This window comes from Heterostelium album (assembly GCF_000004825.1).
Source record: "Heterostelium album PN500 unplaced genomic scaffold PPL_scaffold12, whole genome shotgun sequence".
NCBI lineage: Eukaryota > Evosea > Eumycetozoa > Acytosteliales > Acytosteliaceae > Heterostelium > Heterostelium album.
The window spans coordinates 41774-61213 of NW_008805074.1; the positions used below are offsets into that span (position 1 = coordinate 41774).

Sequence of the window (19440 nt, forward strand, 5' to 3'; positions counted from 1 at the left end):
CCTTATTTTTTTTTTAAAGATAGATTTTTATTTTTTAGACCATAGACCACTCCTTATTTTTTCTTTTAATAGTCTTTAACTTAATTAACTCAACTCAATACAATTCAACACAAATCAAATCAACTCAAACCAAATTAATCAAATCAATTCAAATTTAGTGTATTATAATTAATTAGATCAAATCAATCAATCAATCAATCAATCAATAGTAATAATTTGTTAATAAGTAGGGAATTTGGATATTTATTGTTTTTTTTTTTTTTTTTTTTTGATTTCTAGATATATATAATCAAGAAATGAACGAAGGAGGTCAATCTCCTTTGTTGTGTATAAAGATTAATAATGTACGTAATACAAAGGCACTGAATGGCACGGATGGTGCTTTGGTTTGTGTTGTTAATGTCGAGGGTGTCGACTACCACCCGATCGACGTGGTTCTTCGCAGACCCAAGTCTGACCACGGCCTGCAGAAGAACTCACTGGTTTTCCAACTGCCAGGTATTGTTTCACGCTTTGAAGTCGCTTTCAAGAAGAAATATCACAAGGACGAGTCAGTCCAGCCAACCGTGGTAGTGGCACGCGCCAATATCCAGCTGCAATATTCATCGATGCCTTTCACATCGCTACCACGTCGTTCCAGCTATAACTCACTGTCACCCAACACCGGTTCACCGACAGCATCGCCACGCCACTCCCCACAGCAACCTCTACACCTTTATAATTCAATGGGAGGCAGTCCAGCAGGTTCGCCAACATCCGCGCCAATTTCCATTCAGGGCAGTGGCGCACCCGCCAGCAACACCAGTCCGTCGCCACTGAGCATGTCGGGATCGTCGCCAATCAACATCAACACACCACCACAATACTCACTTAGTGGTTCGCCAGCTTCCAACACACCGAATGAATATGGATTGTCTGGATCACCATCGATGATGACTTACAATGGAAATAGTATTCACCAGAAATCACCTACACCCATTCGTGGATCGAACTCAGTGTCGTCGCCATCTTTGGCAACACCGGCACCAAACGAAAATGAAGAATACAGAATCGATTCCAGTTTGAAATGGTATAAACTTTATGTACTTGGCGTTGGTAATTCCAATTCCATTGTCAGTAGTAGTAATAATAATAATAATCCGTTGTCCAACTCTAGCAATGGACAACAACCACATCTACATCATACAATTTCACATTCCTCTTTCAATACTGGTTATAGTGAGAGCGAGTCAACCTACTCCAACGATGAAGTAGAAGTACAGCTACAGATATCCTATGAGAATACCAATCTTCCTGGATTGGTTCGTTTGAAATCGTTGCATCGCGATCTACTGGACGTGGTGGTAACTCCAAAGTTACAGCTGGTGCATGCTTCGTGCGATGCAGTCGACATCACCGCGGCGGCTGCGATGGCCAAGTCGCTGGTAGACATTTTCCATTGCCATCACAAATTGCTGCATCTCCTGAAGGCGTTCATGAAGAAAGAGGTGGCAGCATGTCACGATCCAGGAACTCTATTCCGTTCCAACTCTGTTGCCATGAAAATGGTGGTCGCCTACGGACACAAAACAGCACAACACTACGTAGCGCAAACTCTCACACCACTCGTTGTCGAACTGTGCAGTTCGCCACTCTCTCTGGAAGTGGATCCCGATCGCCTGCAGCCAGACGAAGACGTCAACGAGAATATCGAGAAACTCAAGGTTGTCTCCCAGAAATTCTTTGACCGTATCGTCCAGTCGATCGATCAATGTCCGAAATCCATCATCGAAATCTGTTATTATTTCAAGAAAATCGTTTCCAGAAAATTCCCCAACCATTGGCGTGCGGCAGTCGGTGGATTCATATTTCTCCGTTTGTTCTGCCCGGCCTGTGTGTCGCCAGAGAACGCCGGAATCATCTCGCCAGGTCGTGTGGGAATCAGTGAGCGTCGTGCACTCGTTCTCGTTGCCAAATGTCTGCAGAATCTCTCGAATCAAGTGACTTTCAATCAGCCATACATGGAGTCACTCAACGACTTTATCAAATCGAACGCACCGCTACTCGACGACTTCTTTGTCCGACTGGCAGCGCGTCCCTCCGAAGATCAGACCATCGACGGAATGATAGTCTCTGAGGATTCATTCCACGACGGAATCGTCTACGTCCAACAATTCCTCGATAAGAACCAGGAGCGTGTATTTAAGAATCTAGAGGCAGCCGGATTCCCAGAGTTGATCAAGCCCGAGAAACTCCAGGAGGTGATCGATCTCTCAAAGAAAGCGATGCTCCAATCGAGTCCACTCTTACTGCTCTCCAAGAATCGTTCCAATTCCGCTGGATCATCCAACTCACCAAAGATCGAAGTAAAGAAGAACCGTTCCAACTCTGACAATAAGGAACCCTCTTTCAAATGGCAATCTACACTTTCAAAGAATCTTAAAATTGCCAAACAAAATGTAATAACACCTACACTCAATGTAATATCAAATAATTTCCCAACAGCAAAAGAAGAAGAAGTTGTAAGTATCGTAGATTATGCTTTTCGGCACGAAATATGTTTAGTTTTTCTAATTTCCAGTTGTATTTTTTTTTTTGTGATTAGTTAATTAATTTGGATTTCGTATGGAAAGAAAATCCAAGACCAGCACATGTTGTCGTACAACATCTATTGAGAATGATTGTCTCGATTTGTAAGAATAATAAATTAACAGACCAACAAAGTATAAAGCTGAATGGACAACCTTTAAATTGGCCGCTGATTCAGCAGACACCGGAATTCACACAGTTTGCTCGTGACATTCACGAACTCCAAACAGTGACATTCGAATCGATGCAACCCGATTACCTGGCATCGTTCTTTATCAACGTGTTCAATCTGATGATTCTACATTTGCATTTCCTCCTGGGTCCACCCAACTCTGAGGCCAGACGTAAATCCTATTCGATTCACAAGTACAACATCGCGGGCAACGCCTACTCATTGGCCGACATCCAAAACGGAGTACTCCGATCGAACCCAAAGAATTCACTCACCAGAACCCGACAGATTCGTGGTGGTGACGTTCGTCGTCAATTTGTCATCCCTCTCGATCCAAGATATCATTTCGCGCTGTGCAACGTCAACATCACACTGCCTTGTCTCAGAATATTCTCACCCGATACCATCAACGAAGATCTTCATAAATCTGGTGAAGAATTTTGTAGTTCTAAAATCGATATTTGTACAAAGAAGAAAGAAGTAAGTAACTTGTTAGTTAGTTTTTTAAATCATGAGAATAGTTATTAACTTTTCTTATTATTATTATTATTAGATAAGTTTACCAAAATTATTTTCACAGTTTGGAACTGATTTCGGAAAGAATAGAGGTGAAATGTTGAAATGGCTGTTCCAATTTTTGACATCTGCAAAACGAACAGAGTTGATCGATATTCTTGAGAAACCATCGTATTTGTGTGTCTACAGAGGTGAGAGTTGGAATCCAATCACCTACAAGACGAAATTCATTGATTTCGACGATGTCGAAGAGAAGGAAGCCAGTGAGAAGAAGATGAGTGAACGTGAGAAAGTCCTGAGGAGAAAGTCTCGGTCTCTCACTCATGGTAATCGTCTGGCACCGGTCAACAAGAAAGACAGTACTGCACTCTCTCTGATCAACACTCTCCGCACCAATTCACAGGCATCGATCAAGCAGATCGTCACCGTTTTGAATCAAGTGGTGAAGCGAATCTCTGAGACGCTTGACATCCATTTGATCAGCGAGATTCTCTCGGTGATGAAACTCACCACCAAGCAACTGTCGTTCCAAGAATGGCAGAAATCCAGTAGTTTCAGTGTTGGCTCGGCGCAGCAGGAGAAGCCGTCGATGTCGATCAAACCGCAAACCCAGCTGTTTAGCAATCACCAATTGTATTGTTTGACACCGACACTCCTACTGAGCTACGCTCCAACTTTCCAGGAGTTGTATGCACTCACACTCTCAGTGGAGAAGGAGATGAACAAGTTTTTGGATTTCATGGATATCGCATCGTTCTCACAGGCCAACGATATCAGTGAGCTTCTCAACGATGTCGCGGAGCAACTCACCACTCAGATGCTAGACGCCAAGCTCGAGGAATCGTTCGACGCAGTCAAAGAAGCGTTGCTACATACCGTCGTCTATTTCACTGCTACCACCACCGCCAAGACCTCGGCATTGTTGGCGGCACCTGGTAGCGCCACTCCACTCGAGGAGCAGAATCTCTCAATGATTATCAAAGAGTTGCTTTCCGACAACAACTCACCAACTTTTAATGCAGCAAACTCCAACAAGTCGATCATTATGAAGCGCGATGCATCTTTGATTAGCTCGAAACTCGCAGAGATTGGCGAACAAATCAAGAGATCACAGGACAGCGAACAGATAGCACCAGTATTAGCCAAAATCGAGAGAATAGGTAGATTAATTTCAATCATCGAAGAACAAAATAATGCTGGTAGATACTCACCAAGACAATCACCACGTTGATATGAAAAAGATGATACATTCAACCAAAAAAAGTACCTACTAATAGAATATCAAAACACATACACACATAATAATAATTATAAAATAATAAAATATATTTATTTAATTTAACTTTAATCACTCACAAGTCATCGTCTAGACGAAATCAATAATTTTAAGATACAACAAAGCGAAAATAATTTTTATTGTTTCAAATTGAGAAAAAATAAATGTGTTTAGTTCCAAACTCTGGAGAATAAAAAGAGTGAAGTAATAGTGGTAACAATGATGAAAACATTGGAGGTGGAGTAGGTTCCAATGGCAGAGTTCTTATCTTTGTGATTTGAAGCTTCACTTTGTTGGTCAGCATTGACTTCAGCAGAGTTTCCTTTCTTGGCTTGATCTTCAACATTTACCAAGTCTTGGAGATCGATGGTTTGATTACGGGCATCGATGTTGGAGTTACCGATTGGATCACCATTCTCTGGGTCGGCAACAGTGATGACACCGTTGACAGTGTAGATTGAACCCTTGGATGGAGCGATCTTCTCTTTGGAGATCATAACGTCGGCGCATGAATAGTAGGAAACGTTGACACCATTGACACGAGTATCGAATGTCATTTGGAGATAACCCAATGAGATACCATCCTTGAATGGAACGATCTCTTCGTTTCTCATGTCTTCAAAGGTGCTGAGTGGATCGATGGTCAACTTGTAGCTGGTCTTATCAGTCATATTCTTGTTCTGGTTGAAAGTAGTCAATTGGTAACCGGTATCGGAACCATCTGGGAAAAATTGGATAGTATAGGTATTGGTTGAGTTGGAAGTGGCATGAGAATCCTTTTGGTAGATAGCAATACTAATTGCTTCTTTGAAATAAACGGCACTAAAAAAAAAAAAATTATTTCAGAAATATTAGCATTTGGAAGAAAGAAAATTAAATGGATTCCAAATTATTATATTATACATACTTAACCATTGGTGTAGATCTTGTTACACATGGAGTTTTAATATTACAACCTGCATGATCCTTCTCGGTACATTTAATTCTTGGTAGTGGAGTGATAAAACCAGCATTTGCTTCGACCAAGTGAGTGGTAATGGCAAGTACTGCCAATGTTAAGAAAATATATTTAAACATTTTTATTTATATATATAGTTGATTTAAAATCTATCTAAAAATAATTTATTAAAATTCTAAAAATAAACAAAAAGATAGATAATTTTAATTGATTAAATTAAATTATGAAATGATTTGATTTGATTTCAGTTCTAAATTCCAATGTTATTTATAGTAAGGAAAATTAATATTTTATTAAATTATATTTATTTTAATATTGATTTAGGATATGATATCTATAAGCATTTTGATAATTTAATAATTTTTTTATCTTTAGATACCAAATATCAAAAAAATATTATCTGTTCGTGTGTGGGGTTTCTCTGGAAATCAACATTGTGTGTAAAAATGATAGTGATTATTCACTGCTTTTTCATTAATCCACACACACTTGTTTAATTAACCAGACATTTATTTCACCAAACTCACACACTCTCTCTGTTGTCATACCAAAGATATCATTTTTATTCTTTCGTTTTTTAATAATTTGTCTTTATTTTTATTTAATTCTCTAATCACTCCTTTTTAATAGATATCATAAAAAGAAATTGTTTTAAATAATATAAATAGTCCACACTATATGAGTTTAATGACACTACTCATTTTCCATGTTGTGTGTTGATAAAAAGATGAATCAAAACACTTGAAAAATGTTTGAATTCTCATATATAATATTGATAGATTGATTTTATTTGTTTATTTTAAATAAATTAAGAAAAATCTTTAATTTATATTTTATAAAAAAATAATTTCATATTTCTTTTTTCTATAAATAAATCATTTGAACTTCAAGAATCATAATAATATTTTAATGGTTATTCATTTAATTTTTATTTAAAAAAAGATTATTTTATTTTAGGGAATTTTAATAACTTTGATCACTAAATTATTCATTTTGATTGAACGATAATTGTGTTTAGAATATTGCACGGGGAATATCTATTTTTTTTAAATACTTGGTCCAGAACATTAATTTGTTTTTACTTTAATTTTTAGCTCCAATATTCCCCGTGCAATATTCTAAACACAATTATCGTTCTTGATTCTTTTTTTAAGTTCACTTTTCAATTTTTTAATCTTTTTATAACAAAGAACATTTTTACAAGAATCAACAATAATATGAATATGAATTATAAAGATAAATATAGGAGTGATATAACGTTTGATGATTTAGATGATCTTGAGTTTGATTTTCAAAATGAAAATAATAAATTTGATAAACATATAATAAATAATATTAGTAACTATAAATTTAAAGGTAATAGATTATCAAATACACCTGCTACAATAACTACAACTACGACTACGACTACTACTACAAATAAAGCAGCAGCAAACTCAACATTAAATAACAATGACAATAGTGGAAATAAACTTAATATTAAATCATCATTATTTAAAACACCAACTTTAAATAACCCAAATACAATAACACCTACAACAACTATTGCAAGCTCTACAAATGATCAACTTGAAACACCTAAACTATTGAATAACAGCAACAGCAATAGAAATAGTGGTAGTAAATTCAAGACACCCAATACATGTATTCCAAAGATGAGTGCTAGCAAGAATGAATTGACATCATCCAGTGTGATACCACCGGTGGCTGTATCTGCCTCTGCTACTAGTAAATCTAAAACACCAATGAAGCAGACAGCCAAAGACTACACCTACTTCGCATTGACAGAGAACAAGTCGAAGGAGATCGGATTCGCATCGTATCATACCAACAGTGGTCAATTTGAAATCGGTCAATTCTGTGATTCTCAAACCTACGTTCATTTATATACCAAACTATTTATACTTCAAGTATCATTAGTAAGTCATAGTTTGTTTAGTGACCAACTACCAAACTGTTTTATATTGATAAATATATATTTATAACTATCATTTCTTTGTATATATATATATATATATATATATATATATCAAATAGATTATTACACCACCATTAAACGATGATTCAGAGTTATTAAAGATGATAATGAATAAATTTCCAAACGTTGAGATAACAACCATACCTAGAAAGATATTCAATGAGAACAACGGTATTTCTCTGATCAAACAATACTCAACGCCAGACAAACTGTTACTTCTCGAGAGGAACGTTACCTCTAAATACTTGGCACAAGCATCGTTCTCTGCTCTCATCAAATATCTTGAAGGTGTAAACGATATTACTTTCTCTAATAGCTGTTTATCGATATTCTATTCAAGTTCTGAGAGAATAATGCAAATTGATGCTGGTATGTATGCTAAGTTAAATTAATAGTATAGTTTGTTTAGTTTATCAATGTTAATCAACTAACTTTGTTGTAGAATCAATAAAGAATTTGGAATTAGTACGTAATTCGTTGAATGGAAGTAGAGAATCTACGTTGTTCTCATCGTTGAATCATACAAAGACACCACAGGGTGCAAGATTGTTGATTAGGAATCTAGTACAACCACCCAACGATATGGCAACCATTAGAATGAGACAAGAGTCAATCAAAGAGATACTGAGCAATGAGAGATCATTCTTTACAATCGGTCCAATTCTCTCAAAGTTTAAAGATCTCGATCAGATGTTAGTAAACTTTACATTGAAGACCGATTTCAATTCAATGAGTATTACAAAGATACAGAAATTCATAAAGTCAATCGTAAGTTATTATCTTGAAATATCTATATATATAATTATACTAATTTGCTATTAAATATATAGATTGAATTTAAGAATATCATTGATTTGTTACCAAAGCTACATGATTCATTATCCAATATGAAGACACCACTACTTAAAGCAATCTATGAAAACATCTCCAATCTCGAGATAAAGACAATCAGTGATGAAACAGTTAAATACTTTAATGAGAGATTACCTTCAAACAAATCATCCTTAGCAAACAATGTATGTTTTATTAACATTACTAACAAACAAATATTAATGTTTATCTATAGATTGTTTACTCTATTAAAGATGGTATCAATGGGTTATTAGATGTTTGTAAGAAAACATATAATGAGATATTAAATGGTAATATAGTTATAAATTTGTAATTGTTACAATTGTACGAACTAACATTTAATAAATTTGTAATTGTTACATTACATTTAATAATATTATTAGATATAAACAAATTAGTTACACATTATCAAGATCAATATAAAATGCCAGGAATCAAGTTACACCATAATACTGGAAAGGGTTTTCATTTGTCTATCTATTGTAAGAATAGATCTTTGATGCAGTTACCATCGATATTCATAAGAGCGACATTCAAAAAGAATAAGTGTGAATTCGTAACTGACGATCTGGTATCTCTATCGAGAAGAGTCAATGAGGTATTCGATGAGATCGTATTGCTTACATCGATCTCTGTTTCCAATCTCATTGATTTCTATCGTGAGAGAATATCCTCACTCTTCAACGTCTCTGAATCCATCTCATTGCTTGATCTTTTATTTTCACTTGGTTCCTATGTAACTTTAAATGATACAGGTAAGTCAACTTATAATATATCTATAAGTTTAATTTAATAATCAAAACAATCAATCATTATTATTATTATATTTAGTATGTCCACAATTCTATGAGAAAGGACCATTGGCAATTAAACAAGGTTATCATCCATTCTACTTATACAAATCAAGTAAAAATCGTTTAGATAATGACAATCATAATTATTTCGTACCAGTAAGTAGCGATGACTGATGATTATTGTTAATTTTATAATGCTCATCTAACATACTAATATAATATAATAATATTAAGAATGATACAATGCTTACTCAAACAGCCAACTTTCATATTTTACATGGACCAAACATGGTAAGTATAGTATAGTATAGTTTTATTAGGTGTTTAATAATTATAATAATACTAACTAATAATAATAAAGAGTGGAAAGACAACATATATTGAACAAGTTGCTTTATTATCTATTTTAGCACATATTGGTAGTTATGTTCCTGCTAAATTTATGTCTTGTCCAATAAGTATATATATTTTATTATTAGTTACTAATAACAGCATTCTACCATGTAATCTTCAAAAAAGATACTGATTAATATTTAAAATAGTTGATAAAATATTCACTAGAATAGGAACATCCGATAATTTACAATCAAATGCTAGCACTTTTATGACAGAGATGACAGAGATCTCCTATGTTTTAGAATGTGCAACCGATCGATCGTTGGTTATTGTCGATGAACTTGGCAGAGGAACATCAAACATCGAAGGTTCATCCATTGCATGGGCAATCAGTGAGAAGATTGCTAATATAGGTTGTATGACATTGTTTGTAACACATTATCAAGGTTTGTTTAGTTTGTTCGTTTGGCTTGTAAATGTTTGATTAACAGTACTTATATCTATTTATATATCTATAGAGTTGTTGGGTATGTCTTTTATATATCCAATGATTCGTAACTATCATCTCAGTGTAACTAGAGAGGATGATCAGTTGAAATATGGTTACAGTTTGAGTGAGAGTGTATCTACTGTACATCGATATGGAATCGACATTGCTATGATTGCTGGTATCGATGAACAGGTCATTCAGATTGCTCGATCGGTAAGCGATCAGTTGGATCTCCAACAGAAAGACCAAGATGCAACATCGAAAGATCAACAACAAACGGTGCACCCAGCAAGAACAGCATTTCAACTGGTACAGAAACTATTGAATCTCGAACACTCCAACTATAACGATCAACAAATCACTGACTACATAGCGGATCTCAGAGAACAATATTCAATCGATTTAAATAGTCAACTTTTAAAATGATCATCAATTAACCACTACCATTTATTATCACAGTTATATCCATATCATCCAACCAAAGGTAAATATAAATCTTCTCCATCTTCTTCCATTTCCTCTTTGAATTCCGATTGCTTCAATTGTTGAATATCAGACTCTAGATAGGGTCTTGTTGTAGGATAATGTTTTTGATTATACTTTTTTAATGACTTGTAATGTCTTTTACCTATAGCATGTTTATTCTATAAATTTAATAAATTTAATTTAATTAATATAAATATAACATTAAATATTAAATCCTGTTGTTATTATTTATTTTATTACCCATTCTGATTCATTTGGTAATGGTAGATTGCATATCTTACAATCCCAAGTATCGGCAACCGCTGACCGTTTAAATCTTCTCAAATGTCTCTTTGACTCTAAATGTAGCCTATACATTGAAATTGATGTAAACTTTTCATCTGGGCATGTATTACAAACAAGTTTATCACATACTTCTTTCTTTATATGTTTTCGAATGAATATAGGTGTTAATAATAATAGCTAATTAGCTATCTATTTTTTATTTGCAAACACTGCAGAGAGTATAATACTTACTTGTATCTTTTTTAAATGTTTTTTACTTTGTAATTTAATTCTCTCTTTTTCTTCATTTGAGAGATCTCTCCAATCTATCTTTTTATTATTCATTCATTTGTTTGTTGAATAAGAGATAATTATAAAGAATGATAAATAAATAATTAAATTGTTTTTTTTATTTTTTAAATAATTTTATAAAAAAAAGATTGATATATGAACTTTTAGACATCTTGGACATCTTTAGACTCTTTAACTTCGATTGAAGTTGAATTAGATTTGCTATTGTTATTGTTGTTGTTGTTGTTGTTGTTGTTGTTATTGTTATTGTTGTTATTGTTATTGTTTTCTTGTTGTTTTTGTTCGTAGATAACTCTGTGAACATTTGGATTGCTGATGGATGGACGGAATAGAATTAGGAAGATGGAATAGAAGAGAATGTCGGAAACCATTGTTGTTATAGAGCAGATCGGTTGACGTTTAGACTCGCTCATGAAACTAACGATGAATACGATGATTGGGAATACCAATTGCCAAGCGGTGAACAGTGCACCGAAAACATAGAAGAACTTGACTTTGTTGGCGTCGTCTCTATTGGCTAATATCGATGCATTCAATTGGAAGATGAACCATGCCAGAGCGATGACAAACATCACCACCAAGAAGATACCGGTGATCGTTGTAAACTGGAATGGTGTCGTCTCGATGTTGAAATAGGTGAAACTGGGCACCAAGTAGAACGCCAAACTCATAACAACCAGGCCAGCGAATATAACGACCGGTGCCAGCGGATTACCGGTCAGTCCGGCGTGTGGATAGTGTCTTGATATCAGAAAACCCTGTGAGAGACACAACAGCAGTAGAATCATGGCGGCACGTGACACCAAATCAAAGTAGCCGGCAACCACAAATATTGGAAGATTCTTGGTGGTTTCCTGATGTAGATTGACAAGGTAGTAGATAAAGTAGAGAAGGAACGGTATGAATTTGAGACCTACAACGAATGTGAATATATTGACCACCCTGTTTTCCAGGTTCAAGTTTTTCAATCTTCTCGTAACCAAGAAACAGGCCAGCAGCAACACCAAAAAGAATGGACCAACAATGATCGATGACAATCCGATTGGCTTGAAATCATCATTATTACTATTATTATCTGCATTGCTCTCTGCTTTCTGGTATGATGGTTGTACCCATGTAAAACCATTTACTAGTTTATCACTCGACATTTTAATTTTTTTTTTCTATTTATCTATTATTTTATTTATTATTTCTTAATTATATTAATATATTATTATTTTTATTATATCTGTATATTCATAGATAATTAATTAATTGTATGAATAAATTAAACTAAACTCAAATATCATATATTATTCATTCAACAATAACATGATTTAATAATACAGTAAATTTACTTATTTCGAATGTTAAATACATAATCTATCTTTAATTAATTTATATATCTTGGTTTATGTGTAATTACGAATCTTAGTGTTTTTAAATAAAACAATGAAAATTGTAAACTGTGGTGAACTTGTCAACATATAAATAATAATTTTATATTTTAATTTTACATTTAATTTTCAAAAGATAAACATAATTATGTTTTTATAATATAATTTTAGTAGAGAATCATATTGGACTTATTCAATTTGTTCTTTATACTCCTAATAGAATATCTTATATTTGAAAATTAGATAAAGTATCTTTTTTAGTTTATTATAATTAAATATACACCCCAACAATTACGAATTCAAAACAATTTTAAAAACTCTTATTTTAGCAAAGTTGTAGATAAACATTAAAGCTATGGTTTAATAAAAAATGATATATTTATTTATTTTAAAATTGAGTTTATATTATACAAGGATTGATTTTTTTATGTTTAAATATTATTATTTGCTTCTCTATATTTTTATGATAGTTGTTGGTAAGCTGGTTTCTCTCGAAGAGTAGCTTTGGTGAATGGATCGAATGATTTAGATTTTGCCAAGAAAACATGATTTTCTCCAACCTCTTCGAAATTCCTATTATTTTTTTAATAAAAAATTGATTAGAATTAATTATAAAAAATAATTAAATATTAAATATTATGTTGATTTTCTAAAAACTTACTTTTCTTTCTTCATAGTATCTAAACCTTTAGCAAATACTGCAACACCAACTACAGATACAGCTGCGAAATTTCCAATGAGAATGAGAGACTCGGCTGGCAAGGAGTTGTAAAGTTTCTTCATGAAAGACATTTTATATATTTGTTAGAATTGTTGTTGTTTTATAAAACTATTGTAATTTTATATTATTATATTTATTTAGTTGATTTTTGAATGATTTATATCAGCCACTGATTTAGTATTTATACTTTTCTTTCTTCATGAACTAAACTATTTTAAAAGAATTTTATTGTTATTTATTACTAAAATAGGACAATCCACATAATTTGTGGTTTGTTGATTGAAGCAATCTAGTCCATTGGAAGATCTTTTCGATAACAAAATTTCGAAAGCTGTTAACCAAGTGGTGAACAATAGTGAAAGGAAATAAAAGTCTCGATTTTTCTTAAATTAAATTTTTAATAGAGGTATAACCTCTGGTACTGCAAACATTGACATCTAAAAATGATCAGTTCTCTCTGGTTGTACCTTGACCCACTCACCACATTTAGATAACCACATCACTGAAACTATCGTTTTTTCATGATTCCATATCATTGATTGATATAGCAAGCCATATTCATTTTCGATGTGTTCTGAATTCAAACCAAAACCAAACCTCTGAAAAAAAACAATTGTTGTTATTGATTTTCTTTGATTTTATAAAAATAGTGTGGTTTTTCTTGTTGTTTGTTTTTTGTTTTTTGGTTTTTCTTTTAAAAAAAATGTGGAGACCTCTTCTCTTGTCCTGTCTCTCGATGTATTTTTGTGGTGATTGGGGGTTACGAAAGTTATCAGTATTCATGTTTGTTGTTTTTTGTTACAATACTATTTTCGATGAGTAGTTCTAAAAACAGAAATTCTCGTTGGTTGTTGTTGGTTTGAGGATTGGACAACACAACCACAAAACTGTGAATCTACATCGAGGTTGAGAGTGTTTAAAGTGATTGAATTGTTAACAACTGATTTGTGGGTCTCTTTTATTGTCAAACCACACAAAAAACAACGATATTACCAAATCGAAAATCATGTTTTCTTACTTTTATCAAAAACAATTTCATTACACATGCGAATCTTGTCTTTGTTGTGGTTACACTGATTGGTAAAAATATCGTTGTTTTCTTGTCAATAAGACTCGATTCATTTTACCAAATTTGTACTTTTTTATGCAAAGAGTAATCATTCGTTGTCATGAATTCAAAATTAAAAAAAAATTTTTGTTTTTTTTTTTTGAATTTTTTTTTTTTTAATTAATTCTATGAATTTTTTGATCAAAATCGAATAAACAAAACATTTAACTTTTGAAAGATTGTATTATATTTAATCATTTTTGGAGATAAAACAATCATTGAGTTAATTATTAAAAATATTTTAGATTAAGATAAAAAAAAAGAAATAATAATATTTTATCTACTACTTATGAGTCTTTGTTTAATGAACTTATCAACGATCATTAAAAAAATAGCATTATATTACACCATTTATTTATTTGTTTGTTTTATTATCTTTGTTTACAAAATGAAATCAAGGTGTGAGTCATTTTTTTTAAATTTTTTTTATGAACAGCTAACCACACTTTTTTTTTTTTTTTTTTTTAATTATTCTTTGTTCAATTAAATTTGAGTCACCAGAGTTTTTTTTTAGGTGTAGTTTAAGAATCTTTAAAAATTTAAAAATAAGATTATTATAATTATATATAATAATATAACAAATATAAAAATGACTAGTCAAGGAATGGAATTCTTTCCTAATACATATTATGATGGTAGTGCATCGAACAATGATATGTCACAGCCATACGGTGGTCAAATCAGTGGAAGTATGAACAGAGGAACACCAAGTGTAGATTCTTTTGATGATGAATTGCCATTATTAGAAGGTATGTTAATGATATTACATGTTGTGATACGACATAGTATGCACATGAATGATAATGATTTACTAACAATAACAATCAAACTATCAATCAAATTGTAATCGTTGTAGAATTGGGTATCAATTTCGATCACATCAAAAAGAAGACACTCTCAGTGCTGAACCCATTTAAAAAGATCGATTCACATATTATGGATGATACCGATTTAGGAGGTCCTATCTTTTTTGATCTAGTATTAGGTTTTTCATCGTTGATGGTAAGAATTGCTATATTGATTGATCTACACTTTGTAGATTACACAGATAGATATAAACACAAAGAGTAGATAATAACAATAACATAATAATATAAATGTAACTATTATAGAGTGGTAAAGTACAATTTGGATATATTTATGGACTTGGTCTCATTGGTTGTCTTTCGATGTACGTCGTACTGAATCTAATGAGTGAGAATGGAATAGATATGTATCGTGTCATCAGTGTACTCGGTTATTGTTTATTACCAATTGTATTTCTTTCATTCGTTTCACTTTTAATTAATATAAAGTATGTATCATCGTTCATTTATATGATTACCAATAGTGATTAAACAACAAGAACTAACTAATCAATCAATCTATTTTAATTAAACAGTGGACTATTTGGATATATCTTGATTTTTGTAGCAATATTTTGGAGTACCTATTCAGCGTCTAAAATGTTTGTGAAAACGCTGACTATGATCGATCAAAGAATATTGGTTGCCTACCCAGTAGGATTGTTATACACTGGTTTTGCATTGATCACCGCTTTCTAAATGTAGAAATCTGTAGAACAATTAAATAAATTTTTAAAAAAACAATACAAAAATGTAATGTAGTTGACTACTAGTTGTCACACTATAATAAATAATCACATTGTTCATTCATTCGTTTGTTTATCTACCCCACCCTACCTATCATAGTAATAGATATATAGAAGACATGATAATAACTTTAATGAAAGATTGATTCAAAATGAAAACCTTAATGTGTATTCAAATCGATACATATGAGAGTGATAATTATTTTAAAACCATTACATTTATAAACTTATAATATTTATTTTTTATTGATTTGGACAAGACCTGGTATATATCGAACATTGACCAATGCTTTACTAAAATAAGAATTAAGGAAAAAAAAATTAATATATTAATATTATAAACTGTCAAGAATGGTTAAAATGAAAAGCATAAATTTGTTTGAATTAAAATGCAACTTCCATATATTTGGGAAAGACGGAGAACCACAATATGCTTTGGTTGCCATCTTCGCCAAAGACATGGAAGTTTTATTACCAAGTCTTGGAAAAAATTCTTTTTTTTTTTAAGAATTTCTTATATTTGATTTTTAGATTTTTATATTTTACAATATTTTTTTTCTATTGTTTTCTCCAGATCAAGCTTTTTTAAACCTTTTTTTAACTACGTATCCGTATTTATTTTTTTTTTCAGTCCAGGCTATTTTAGTTTCTTTATTTGCATAGTAGTACAATTTATATTTTTCTAATATATCATTTTTACAGTCTTTTGTTTTATACAGGAAATTTTTAATAGTTTTAATACTTTTTTTACTTTTATAGTAATATTGTAAAAATATATAAATAAAAATACTAAAATATAAATATTTATAAAAAATTAAAATAAATATATAAATATAAATAAATTAAAATAAATATAAATATAAATATAAATATATAAATATGTAATAAGAATTATCTAATATAAATAAGATTTTCAATGATTAATCATTCATCAATTGTGACCTTTAAATATTAAACCTTTTGAGAATTATTTTGGTTTAAAAAAATTAAAATTTTAATTTTTGTTGATCATGAAGAAAATAACTTTGATGAATAAGTTTTTCAACACACAACCTAAAATATTAATTTATAAATTTATCAGATTTTTATAAACAAACCATCAACTTTAACCCACAAAGTACCCAATAACCTGACTGAAATTGAATTAATCAGTCAAAATATTAATGAAAATTTTAAAGATTTTAACAAACAAAAATATATGGTATTGTCATAAAATATAAGATGATCGTTATTTGTAAGATTAACCACTTAAATATTTATTGATAGTTGTCGTATATATATATATATATATATAGCAGGTGTTACAACTATAATAATCTGTCTCTTATCGTGCAATTTTAAATACTATTACTAATTAGTGTTATCAATAAAATTTACCATTATGTATTTAGTTTTTTTGTTTTTCATTTTTTTTTTTTTTGTGTATCAAAATTTTGACTATCGAGTGCAAATTGTGCGTCCCAAAGATAAAAAGCAGTGATTTTTGTAAAAAAAAAAAACGAACGATAACCATAATTATGAAATCTATATAAACAAATGATATAATTGATAATCAATACTCATACAATTTGGTAAAAAGTGCTTTCTATATTTTCCCAAGTCAAATTGCATTCCATTGTTAAACCTTTGGAATGTGTCGAAGGGAGCACAGAAGTCATGGGATTTTGGTTTGAGTGTTGAATTTACAGTTTATCTTAAATTCTTTTGAACTGATCTCCTTACATCAATAAAATAAAAACTAAAAATAAAAAACAGTCAAATTTATTCTTAAATATATTTCAATTCAATTTTCATCTCTAGATATTTCAACTTTTTTAAATAATATTTTTTAAATAAATAATATTTTAAAATAAAATTATCTATAATATTACAACAAACAAAAAAATATGTGTTTTTTTTTATGCAGATTTTTTTATGCACAAAAATTTTATCATATTTTAATCAAAGTTTTTTGACCAAATCCCAACCTTAATAAAACATAACTGTGTTCATTCAATTTAAATTTCCACACCCTTTTTAAAATTTTTATTCGTCATTTATATATTTTTAGTTTATTTTTTAGTTTTAGTATTATAATAGTTAATATATATATATAAAAGATTAAAGAATGATGTTAAAAAGTGTTTTTAAAACTTCATCTTCATTATTAAAATGTAATTAACTATCAAAATATATATTGTGGTGATGATAGATAGATATTTTAAAAAACTAAAAAAACTAACATAAAAAAAACAATGTTGATTAATTATTTATATTGTTTATAATCTAGCAAATACAATTGGATTGACAGTTAGAACATATGCAGTCTATTCAAATGATAAATTCAATTGGGAGGATCCATTGAACATCGAACACTGTCTCTCCGATCAAGACAAACAGATTCGTAATGAAGTAAACAAGTTCTGTCAGGACAAGTTGATGCCACGTGTCCAAATGGCCTATAGAGAGGAGCACTTTGATCGTGCCATCATGAACGAGTTTGGAAGTATGGGAATGTTGGGTTCGACCATTCCAGAGTTTGGTGGTGTCTCTCACGTCGGTTACGGTTTGATGGCCAACGAAGTCGAAAAGGTCGATTCCGGATACCGTTCTGCGATGTCTGTGCAATCGTCGTTGGTTATGCATCCAATCTACACATTCGGTACCGACGCTCAAAAGTCAAAGTACTTGGAGGGTTTGTCCAAGGGTGAGTTGGTCGGTTGCTTCGGTTTGACCGAGCCAAACGCCGGTTCCGATCCAGCCGGAATGCAAACTCGTGCTCGTAAGGTAGCCGGTCAAGGTAAATACATTTTGAATGGTACCAAGACTTGGATTACCAATTCGCCAATCGCCGACGTCTTTGTTGTCTGGGCAAAAGTTGACAACGGTGACATTCGTGGCTTCGTCTTGGAGAAGGGAATGAAGGGATTGTCCGCACCAAAGCTCGAGGGTAAACTTTCGTTGCGTGCATCGATCACCGGTATGATCGTTATGGAGGACGTCGAGGTGCCAGAGTCTGCCATGTTCCCAGAGGTCAAGGGTCTGCGTGGACCATTCTCATGTCTCAACAAGGCACGTTATGGAATTGGTTGGGGTGCATTGGGTGCAGCTGAATACTGCTATGCCACCGCACGTCAATACGGTTTGGATCGTAAGCAATTCGGAAAGCCATTGGCTGCCAACCAATTGTTCCAAAAGAGTTGGCCGACATGGCTACTGAATCTCGATTGGTTTGCAAGCTTGCCACCAAGTCGGTACACTCATTGACGCTGGAATTGGCCACTCCGAACGTATCTCATTGATCAAGAGAAATTCATGTGGAAAATCATTGGATATTGCACGTCAAGCAAGAGACATGTTGGGTGGAAACGGTATTGCCGATGAATATCATGTCATCCGTCATGCTGCCAATCTTGAAACCGTAAATACCTATGAAGGTACTCACGATATTCATGCTTTAATTTGTAAGTTTTATAATTATATACTTTTTCCATATCAATCATAACTTTCTTTTTACTAATACAATTTTATTATTATTTATTATTTTTAGTGGGTAGAGCCATCACTGGTATTCCATCTTTCTAAAATAATATAATTTAGAACAAACAAATAAATAGAGTAATATAGACACATCAAATTTATTTATTAACTAATTGTTAGAAA

The 19440-nt window shown here is 31.9% G+C and overlaps 10 protein-coding genes across 10 annotated transcripts; 4 read left to right on the plus strand and 6 right to left on the minus strand.

Moving 5' to 3' along the window:
• Nucleotides 1-296: 296 nt before the first annotated feature.
• Nucleotides 297-3715, plus strand: PPL_09981 (Ras GTPase activation domain-containing protein; the record flags this gene model as incomplete). Its single annotated transcript, XM_020580768.1, has 5 exons — nucleotides 297-2501; nucleotides 2585-2702; nucleotides 2985-3220; nucleotides 3294-3582; nucleotides 3660-3715. The coding sequence occupies 5 exons, from the start codon at nucleotides 297-299 to the stop codon at nucleotides 3713-3715; spliced, it is 2904 nt and encodes a 967-aa protein (XP_020428353.1).
• A 423-nt stretch (nucleotides 3716-4138) lies between these two features.
• On the minus strand, nucleotides 4139-4619 carry PPL_09982 (uncharacterized protein; the record flags this gene model as incomplete). Its single annotated transcript, XM_020580769.1, has 2 exons — nucleotides 4139-4523; nucleotides 4609-4619. The coding sequence occupies 2 exons, from the start codon at nucleotides 4617-4619 to the stop codon at nucleotides 4139-4141; spliced, it is 396 nt and encodes a 131-aa protein (XP_020428354.1).
• An 83-nt stretch (nucleotides 4620-4702) lies between these two features.
• PPL_09983 (uncharacterized protein) lies at nucleotides 4703-5609 on the minus strand (the record flags this gene model as incomplete). The annotated part of the gene is made up of 2 exons (XM_020580770.1): nucleotides 4703-5354; nucleotides 5440-5609. The coding sequence occupies 2 exons, from the start codon at nucleotides 5607-5609 to the stop codon at nucleotides 4703-4705; spliced, it is 822 nt and encodes a 273-aa protein (XP_020428355.1).
• A 1098-nt stretch (nucleotides 5610-6707) lies between these two features.
• Nucleotides 6708-10366, plus strand: msh4 (DNA mismatch repair protein; the record flags this gene model as incomplete). Its single annotated transcript, XM_020580771.1, has 12 exons — nucleotides 6708-7409; nucleotides 7528-7837; nucleotides 7911-8236; nucleotides 8299-8484; nucleotides 8535-8610; nucleotides 8704-9075; nucleotides 9152-9270; nucleotides 9349-9405; nucleotides 9476-9572; nucleotides 9594-9617; nucleotides 9657-9896; nucleotides 9969-10366. The coding sequence occupies 12 exons, from the start codon at nucleotides 6708-6710 to the stop codon at nucleotides 10364-10366; spliced, it is 2907 nt and encodes a 968-aa protein (XP_020428356.1).
• A 288-nt stretch (nucleotides 10367-10654) lies between these two features.
• PPL_09985 (uncharacterized protein) lies at nucleotides 10655-11035 on the minus strand (the record flags this gene model as incomplete). The annotated part of the gene is made up of 2 exons (XM_020580772.1): nucleotides 10655-10888; nucleotides 10943-11035. 2 exons carry the CDS (start codon nucleotides 11033-11035, stop codon nucleotides 10655-10657), a joined length of 327 nt encoding a protein of 108 aa, XP_020428357.1.
• A 110-nt stretch (nucleotides 11036-11145) lies between these two features.
• PPL_09986 (uncharacterized protein) lies at nucleotides 11146-11673 on the minus strand (the record flags this gene model as incomplete). The annotated part of the gene is made up of 1 exon (XM_020580773.1): nucleotides 11146-11673. The coding sequence occupies one exon, from the start codon at nucleotides 11671-11673 to the stop codon at nucleotides 11146-11148; it is 528 nt and encodes a 175-aa protein (XP_020428358.1).
• Nucleotides 11674-11809: 136 nt separating this feature from the next.
• PPL_09987 (uncharacterized protein) lies at nucleotides 11810-12150 on the minus strand (the record flags this gene model as incomplete). The annotated part of the gene is made up of 2 exons (XM_020580774.1): nucleotides 11810-12048; nucleotides 12069-12150. The coding sequence occupies 2 exons, from the start codon at nucleotides 12148-12150 to the stop codon at nucleotides 11810-11812; spliced, it is 321 nt and encodes a 106-aa protein (XP_020428359.1).
• A 689-nt stretch (nucleotides 12151-12839) lies between these two features.
• PPL_09988 (uncharacterized protein) lies at nucleotides 12840-13170 on the minus strand (the record flags this gene model as incomplete). Its single annotated transcript, XM_020580775.1, has 2 exons — nucleotides 12840-12951; nucleotides 13040-13170. The coding sequence occupies 2 exons, from the start codon at nucleotides 13168-13170 to the stop codon at nucleotides 12840-12842; spliced, it is 243 nt and encodes an 80-aa protein (XP_020428360.1).
• Nucleotides 13171-14796: 1626 nt separating this feature from the next.
• yipf5 (Yip1 domain-containing protein) lies at nucleotides 14797-15751 on the plus strand (the record flags this gene model as incomplete). Its single annotated transcript, XM_020580776.1, has 4 exons — nucleotides 14797-14956; nucleotides 15064-15209; nucleotides 15320-15501; nucleotides 15589-15751. The coding sequence occupies 4 exons, from the start codon at nucleotides 14797-14799 to the stop codon at nucleotides 15749-15751; spliced, it is 651 nt and encodes a 216-aa protein (XP_020428361.1).
• A 2154-nt stretch (nucleotides 15752-17905) lies between these two features.
• gcdh (glutaryl-CoA dehydrogenase) lies at nucleotides 17906-19362 on the plus strand (the record flags this gene model as incomplete). The annotated part of the gene is made up of 4 exons (XM_020580777.1): nucleotides 17906-17951; nucleotides 18068-18928; nucleotides 19017-19241; nucleotides 19328-19362. 4 exons carry the CDS (start codon nucleotides 17906-17908, stop codon nucleotides 19360-19362), a joined length of 1167 nt encoding a protein of 388 aa, XP_020428362.1.
• Between the last annotated feature and the right edge of the window lie 78 nt (nucleotides 19363-19440).